The sequence below is a fragment of the Populus trichocarpa genome, chromosome 7 (genome assembly GCF_000002775.5).
Source record: "Populus trichocarpa isolate Nisqually-1 chromosome 7, P.trichocarpa_v4.1, whole genome shotgun sequence".
In the NCBI taxonomy this organism is placed as follows: domain Eukaryota; kingdom Viridiplantae; phylum Streptophyta; class Magnoliopsida; order Malpighiales; family Salicaceae; genus Populus; species Populus trichocarpa.
In genome coordinates, this window is record NC_037291.2 from 10,996,239 (window position 1) to 11,004,747 (window position 8,509).

Consider the following 8,509-nt stretch of genomic DNA (forward strand, 5'->3'; position numbering starts at 1 on the left):
TTTCACGTGAAAGTACGCCTACCAATCTCTTAAATTGACCCTCGCATGAGAAGAGTACAAATAAAGGGGCTTAAAAAAAAACCCTTTTTAATTACAAGTGACCTGGGTACATTACAAAAGCCAAGCCATAAAAAAATATTCATGTGAATTTAGGTTTAGGCATTGGTGTGCTATTAGGATTCACAGTACCAAGCTTTTGAATCCAATGGAGCATTCCTTTCTTATGATCTTGGCAAGCTGGGTTCGGTACCAGATTCAAGGTTCCGTCATGAGCAAGAGAAGATTCAAATTGCTCCAATACCTTTACAATCTGCCAAAACTCTGGCCTCTTATCTGGCTGCAATGACCAACATTGCTCAATTAGAGCTCCCATGGCAGCAGGACAGTCCCTCGGGATAACAGGTCTTGAATTCTGGATAGACATTAGAAATTTCAAAAGTTGTACTTTTTGTATATAAAACACACCATTGATTTTCATAAAACATAGAGAACTAAGACATGGTGGGGAAAGAATAGAAGGAAAACAAACCAAACCAAAAGGAAGCAATCAATGGAAATTCTTGCTAAGACTATCAGCCTAATCCAAACAGTTTCAAATTACCATTAATCTAGTACTTATGCAGATACCAAGGGTGATGAATATGTCGCTAGATTTCACATTCCTTGCACAAAGAGAACGAAAACAGCTTTGGTTCAAAATCCTCCGCCAAACACACAAGATGGATGCAAAAAAGTTAAGACAGAGGAAAACATAAAATAAGGGTTGGTGGGTCAAAAAGGAGTTCATAAATGCAATCAATGAAAGACAAAGCTTGTACACAGATGAATAAATACATGGAGAAATGAATCAAGATAGGATAAAATGTACCAGATTAAATTTATGAATTCAAACAAAAATATTGACAATAAATAGAGTACTAGGAACTGCATACCTTATTCACTACTGCAAAGGCAGCTTGGATGGGAGTCATATCCTCATAGGGAATTGTTCCAGCCACCATTTCCCATAAGATGAGTCCAAAGCTGTACACATCAACTTTTCGCCCATAGGATTTCTTTTTTATCATCTCAGGTGCCATCCATCTATAAGTGCCAGGGTCATCAGCCAAGGAATCACAATATGCATCTCCACAAGCTATACCAAAATCAGCAATCTTTAAGTGGAACTCTTGATCAATAAGGACATTCTCTGGTTTAAGGTCCCTATGAATGACACCTTGAGAGTGAATGTATTCCATTCCACGAGCAATGTCCAGAGCAATTGTCATTAATTTCCCTAAGGAGAGAGTTTTATGCTCAAGCTTGTGCAAGTATGCTCTCAAGGAACCCTCGGATAAATATTCTGTTATAACACAATAAACTGGAGGCTTTCTGCATGCTGCTACAAACTGTATTGCCAAATCAAAATATATAACTTAGAAAGGATTAAACAAGTTAGCAATCTAATACTCATTCCAATAATGATAATTTCAGTGATGGCTAGAATTCATCAACTATTAAAAAAAAGTTTTCAATTTGCATGATTCCTCTAAGCAGCGAAATTATGCAATACAACCAGACTAATCACCTTAATGACATTTGGATGGTGAAGGTGAGATAGAAGCATGACTTCTCTGTTGAATTGATTCTCTAATCGAATTGCTAAGTTTCCATTTTCATCATCATCTGGTACCCTAATAAGTTTAACTGCAACAGGTTCATCTTTATATAGACCATGGTAAAGCCTACTGTGTGCCCCATGAGCAAATCTAAGCCCGAGAAACAGCTTAGACAGATCAACACTGCATTCGTCAGCTGCTTCCACAGCATTAACCTTTCCTCCACCATGATCAAAATACTTTGTCCAAGCAGATTCCTTCTTGCTCCTAGACTTTTCATGACCACCCTTCATCAAGGCTAAGTGCCTAAGTGGGCTTGTATTGAGCTTCTCCTTGGTTTCTTTTAACTCTTTATGCAAAAATTTTCCTATAATTCCCATGTCTTGATCTTTTCTACGAGGAAGTGGCGTCGAGAATCTCTTATTAACAGACCTTGCTTCTTTAAAAGTATCAGGAAGGATTGTTTTAGGGAGAGGAGATAAAGACCTTTGCTTATTGGAGAGTGGATTTCTCTGAATCTGAGAATTATTAGACACTGATGATTTCTGACTGGGAAAGGAAAGTGATTTCTGATTGGGAAAGGAGTGTTGAGAGTTTTGATTAAAAAAGGATTGCTGTGATTTCTGCTTGGGAGAAGCAGTTCCTGTTCCAGGCCTGGATTTCAAGCCCACAATTCTCTCTGTCTGAATATTGATAGGAAAAGAAGCCATCCTTGAAGAATCCAAACGGTGATATACTGTGTGAGAGAAATTAGTCCTCCTTATCCAAGAGTTAGCCTCCTCCTCCATTTCTTTTTGTTTTCCCTCTTCTCTATCCCACCAATTCAATCGCTGAAACCTCTAAAATCAAGAAATCATTCAAACCCATTAAGACAAGACAAGAAAGATACCATGTTATATGCAGACTTCAATCTTATCCGAATCAAAACCAAAACCCATCAAATCCATCATAACCCTTGAAACAAATAGAGTAAAAGCCCTCTTTAACCATCAAAACCTTGACAATCCACTACCAAAAGAAGGTTTTTTTTGGCTCTTCAACTGACCCTCTTTTTTCTTGTTCTGGCTTCAATGTAAAATGGCACCTTCATAGAAGCCTAAAAAACCCACAAATCCCAATAAACAAATATAATTAAAAAAAAAATATGAAATATAGTCTAGTGAAACTTAAACTTTTTAATTTTTCTACCACCCACTCTCAATTCTTAAAAATGAATATTTTTCTGTACCTGTTATACAAACAGTGGCAAGCATAAAAAAGTAACTTTATATATCATTAAATATTGCATCCATTTACATTATTATAGCATTTCATTGCAATGAGAATAATCCAATAATAACTTTTGACTTTCCTCTTCCATGAACTTTTTTTTTTCATAAATGAATTGATGTTTTTAAACATGTTTTGAAGTGTTGTGCTTATGTTTATTGTTTGGAACAGGTTGTCTCTACACATGGTAGGCTCTTGTCTTTTCTATGTAAAATGGCAAACAAGAAGATGTGAGTTAATTTAAGCATATGTTAGGTATGCTCTAAATACTTTTCAGTTTAAAAGAACAAAGTCTTTGAGAGTCCTGGTGAATTCAAGCAAATGTTTGCTATCTCTTGTGTTACAATAATGATCCATTCCTTTTAATGACCATGAACAGTTTCGTTTTTCTTAATCTTCTTGAAGCAGAAGTTTCCAAGCATAAAATTCAATGGCTTTGGATTATAGATCCATTAACCAGTTGGATGCCCCAATTATGCAAATTATTGGAATGTGGACACTTTGAATGTGATGCCATCAAGGTTCAATGCAATTCCATAAGCGTTTTAAAGCAAAGAAGAGCAAGCAGCAAAGAAAGAGATGCAAATTGGCACAAGCAGAAATTATTGTATTTATTACGACAACCTAAAAAACCTTAGCACAGGGACTCGTACACCAGAAACCTGAACTAGATGCGATAAGAACAAAGTTGAACACATGGAAACACATACTACAGCAGCAAAGAATAGTAAAACACGTCCATGCAGCGTACTCGAAATGACATATGCAAACACCCCGATAAAGGGCAAATATTCATCCCAGACAGCAGCAAAATGCACATTTTGGGTTGATAAACAGACCGAGACAGTCAAAGGCAACCCACCGCTACCTAGAGGGAGATCGAAGAGGATGAAGAGTAGGCGGCTTGGACGGCTTCCATAGCTGCTACTCGTGGCGGTTGGTTGTTGTTATTATCTGTTATTACGGCAGCCCGAGGTGGCTGTTGTTTTCAGGCGTTGTGGAGGTTGCCGTTGACGAGAGAAAACCGAGGTGAGACAGAGATCGGACGAGGAGGAACCCTGGTGAGATGGATGAATGGTGAGAACGCTGCTGTCTGCTGATGCCGGCGTCAAGAAGCAAGGTCGGTAGTGATTGTGAGCTGTGGCCACTGCTGGAAGAGAGAAAGGAAAGGGGGAGAGAGGAGGCCGGCGTTGGCGGCGATGGTGAATCGGGGGCGCAACGAAGAGATAAAAAGGGAAGGTGGTGGCGGAGAATGTTTGTGCTGGTGGGTCTACCGGCCGGAGAAAGAAAGAGGAAAAGGAAAGGGTAAGAGAGAAGAAGAGAAGAAGAGAAAGGAGGAGAGAGGGATGATTTTTGTTTTTGCTTCTTTTCTATTTTTTCTCTCTTTTGACTTTTTGCCCTTTACTTTGGTGGTACCCACCAAGGAAGAGAGAGAATTCGGTTCGGGTATTTTTATTTTTTGATTAAAATAATGAAAGAAGAGTCATTGTCGGAGAGAATGAAGCGGTGAGAGGGAGCTAAGCCAGCTAGCAACTGTAAGTAAAACGGTACGGTTCGCACGGATAAAATTTATCAAGCTTGGAAGGTGCTGCTGGTGGTGGGTCCCGGGGGCGGGGGGGGGGACTGGGCATTTTCTTTATTTTAGGCAAGATATTCTCCAATGTTTTGAAATTGTGTGTACTGCATGATTTGAATTGTATGGCTGTTAGGGAAATTTGGAGATTTTTTTATTGAATGGTTGTTTTTTTTTGTTTGGAATCATTCAATCAAATGGCATCTCCAAAATCATTAACAAAGTATTGGACATTGTTTGTTAAATTACCATGTTGTTTCTGGATGGAAAAAATGGAACCGTCGGGGGTGGGGTAATGAGGCTTTTTTGGGCTGATTTATTGGTTATTAAATAATTATTGGGGTATGTTAATATTTTTTTAATTTTTTTATATAATAAAAATATATTTTTACTCTCAAAATTAATAAAATTTACAACTGTTTATCAAATGTTTTTCATTTTTTATAAATTTTAAAATGATAAAAATACTTATTTACCCTGAAATAAAAAATATATATAAAGTTATTGATCAAGAGTTTTTTTTTTCTTTTTAATAGACATTAAAAATTTGTATTTAACCTTAGAAAAGACAAAAAAAATAATGTATATGTTCGAAGTGTTTTTGTCCTTTAACATGGTTTTTTTTAATTCTCGAGGTCATTAGGGTTGTTTTAGTATTTTTTTCTATTGAATTTTTAGTTTTTTATTTAAAAAAGTTGTTAGTGCATACTCATTACGTCTTAGCGAATGGTTGGCATCTGCACCATTTGGGTGGCGCATGCGATGTCATCCAATAGCCTAACCTAACATTCCACCATGTCACTGGAAGTGCCATTATATCCTCTTCCTCCTAGTGTGGTGCATAACGATATATGATGGTCGAATTGTTGTTGATGGTCATTTTTTTCTCTCTCTCCTACAAGAAATAATGCACGATCTGTCTTCTTTGTTTTTTGTTTTTCAATTTCAGTTCTCATTCTTTTGATTCTTTTGATTTTCATTCTCATTCCTTTTATAAGATTTTGTTTGTTTTCAATTTAGTCATTCAAATACAATTTCTCATATGTTTTTTTTTATTTTTATTTTGGTCCTTATTCTCTTTTTTTTCATTTTTTTTCTTGGCCCTTTTGTTAAAGTTTTATTGGCTTTCAATTTAACCCTCCAATTAAAAATTCTTGTTTGCCCTCTAATTTATTTTTTTATTTGATTTTCACCCTCATTCTCTTAATTACAATTTTTTTAAATCCTTTTATGTAATTGACTCTCTTTTTTTCCGGTTTCAACGTTAGACATTTGATTTGTTAAGAATTGAGCTTCATATATTATTTTTTTCATTTATAGTGTTTTAGATCTATTGACCTTGGTCACAGGTTTGAAAAAGTTAATGTCATTCGATTGCTCACTTTCTTTTACAATATTATCATTATACATTACTTTTTTAAATAAAAAATTGTTTGTGATTATCTATAATTTTTTTATATAAATTAATCTCAGTCTCATGACTTAAATCACGAGTTTTATATTACTACTTCTTCTTCAAAGATAACATGTCTTAAATATTCCAATTCCTTCTCAAATATGGAACACTTTAATCTTTTTGAAAAGAGTTGGTTGTCCTTTAGTTTCTCCAAGATTAAACTAAGATGATTAAGGTGTAGTTCTAATGTAGAACTATACACCAATATATTATTAAAAAAAAACATTGAAGATAAGTTTTCTCCGTAAAGGCTTTAAGATAGCATTCATCAATGCATGAAATGTTATTAGTGTATTAGTTAATCCAAAAGGCATTATTTTGAACTCATAATGTTTTCACACCATCTTTAAAGATCCCCGCCTAATGATGCCTAGACCTTAGGTTCAATTTAAAAAAGAACTTTAAACTATGAAGTTCATCCTAGGATTCATCTATCAACAAAATTGGAAACTTATATTTTTATGGTCAAATTGTTTTACTTTTATTAGTTAATACAAAATCTCCAAATGTTATTCTTCTTCTTAACTAGCAGTATTAAAGGAGCAAATGGACTATTGTTATGCTTAATTATTCCATTTCTTATCATTTATTTCACCAACTTCTCAATTTTCTTTTTATGCATATAAAAATTCTTGTACGATTTTATGTTGACTTACTTTTCCCCAAGAATTAATGGAATTTTACAATCCAAACTCCTGGTAGGTGGTAATTATATAGGCTTTGTAAGCATAATACTGAATTCTTTTAATAATGCTTCCACAACTAGATGTTGTACTGTATTTTATGTTGATTTAATAAGAATTAGTCTTCATGTTTTTCTTTTCAATCTTTTTTCTATTGGGTTATCTCAATTATGAGTTTATAGTCTCGAGGTTAGCGGGTTAACTCTACTTTTTTCATTGTTTTTTTTTTATTTTATTTTTCAATATTGAATTGTTTGATAATTGAGTGTCATAGTTTTATTAAGCTTGCTTTTGACAAGGTTACCCTGGTATCACGTTCAGGTCGTAAATTTAACATGCTAACTCAGATGGACTCGAATTGAGTTTTTTGGCCTTTTTTATGTTGTTAATTTTTTTTTTGTAAATTTATTTATTATCATTGTATTTTTGTTCATATTATTTGAAGTACTTGAGTTTATTAATCACAATTGAGTCAATTGTCCATTTTTTTAAGAACACTTGCATTGTTTTGGTATCTTTTTTTTTCTATATTGAAAAAAATTAAGTCAACCTGAAGTATATCGCAAGCCCTATCTAATTAGAGTCTTTTTGGGAGTATAATAGATGTTATATTTTAAAGTATTTTTATTTGAAAATATATTAAAATAATATATTATTTTTATTTTAAAAAATATTTTTAATATAAGAATAATCTAAAAACAGAAAAAATAATAATAATAATTTGAAACTAAAATATTTTTTTAAAAAATATAAGTTGAATCGAAAAGGCAAATGAAAACTTAGGGAAAACCACTTTCCAAACTTTCTTGTGTTTGTTTGTCAATAGAAACGTTGGTCAACAGAAAACACTTTTCAATCAAAGGAAATTTTGGCTTGAAAACATTCAATCAAATGTTTTTCTTTTATTTTGAGCGGAAAACACTTTCCAAAAGTTGTGAAAAAATTAGAAATATCATCTTATTTGTTGATTATATTAAAATTGATCCTCAAACTTTTGATTGATATATATTTTGTTTGAATGTTTTTTTCAATTTTATCTCTTAAAATTTGATTTAATTTAATTTTTATATTAACTTTAGTCCTTATTTTTATGATTGTTATTTGTTTTTCTCTTATTATTTTTTTAATTGAAATTTTTTATCTATCAAACCACTTTCCAAACTTTCTCGTGTTTATTTGTCATTAGAAAAGTTGGTCAACAGAAACACTTTCTAGTCAAAGGAAATTTTAACTTGATTTCCAGGAAAGTGTTTTTCTTTTATTTTGGGCGGAAAACACTTTCCATAAATTGTGAAAAATTTAGAAATATCATATTATTTGCTTATTATATCAAATTTGATCCTCAAACTTTTGATTGATATGTATTTTGTTTGAATCTTCTTCTTCTTTTTTTCAATTTTATCCCTTAAATTTTGATTTTTATATTAACTTTAGTCTTCATTTTTATGATTGTTATTTGCTTTTCTCTTATCATTTTTTTAATTGAAATTTTTTATCTATCAAATTTGGTTTTCATTATTTTGATTGTTACTTATTTTATTTGAAATAATTTATGAAATTGTAATTACTATTATTTTAATTTAATCATCTTTCATTTTTTTTATTTGTTAGATTTGATCTTCATTATTTTGATTATTATTTATTTTATTTGAGATAATTTATGAAATTAATTTTTTTTCAATTTCATTCTTATTCAACCTTTTAATTTATAAGATTTGTTTTTTATTTTTTTAATAAACTTAAAAAAAAATTAATAAGTTATTTTTCAATTCATTTTCTATAAAATAACCAAATACTAAAAAATATTTTTTAACTTATTTTTCATTACACTGCTACTAAATATTAAAAATAATTTATTTTTTAAAAATTTATTTTAAAAAAAATCATTTTAAAAAAAAAAAATTTCCAGCAAAACAGAAACAAACGGGGC

The 8,509-nt window shown here is 31.9% G+C and overlaps 1 protein-coding gene across 1 annotated transcript; it reads right to left on the reverse strand.

The window, feature by feature from the left end:
- On the reverse strand, nucleotides 1-2,951 carry LOC7457120 (serine/threonine/tyrosine-protein kinase HT1). The gene is made up of 3 exons (XM_024605492.2): nucleotides 1,568-2,951; nucleotides 933-1,388; nucleotides 1-412 (listed from the first exon to the last, which is right to left on the reverse strand). The coding sequence occupies exons 1-3, from the start codon at nucleotides 2,384-2,386 to the stop codon at nucleotides 140-142; spliced, it is 1,548 nt and encodes a 515-aa protein (XP_024461260.1). The 5' UTR covers nucleotides 2,387-2,951; the 3' UTR covers nucleotides 1-139.
- Between the last annotated feature and the right edge of the window lie 5,558 nt (nucleotides 2,952-8,509).

Bases quoted from the DNA above. Each gene is read 5' to 3' on its own strand.
- LOC7457120 (XM_024605492.2), bottom strand. From the start codon at position 2,386: ATGGAGGAGGAGGCTAACTCTTGGATAAGGAGGACTAATTTCTCTCAC. The intron at 1,389-1,567 runs GTGATTAGTCTG...TTGGCAATACAG, and splicing joins ACCATCCAAATGTCATTAAG to TTTGTAGCAGCATGCAGAAA. The intron at 413-932 runs GTATGCAGTTCC...ATGTCTATCCAG, and splicing joins CCTTTGCAGTAGTGAATAAG to AATTCAAGACCTGTTATCCC.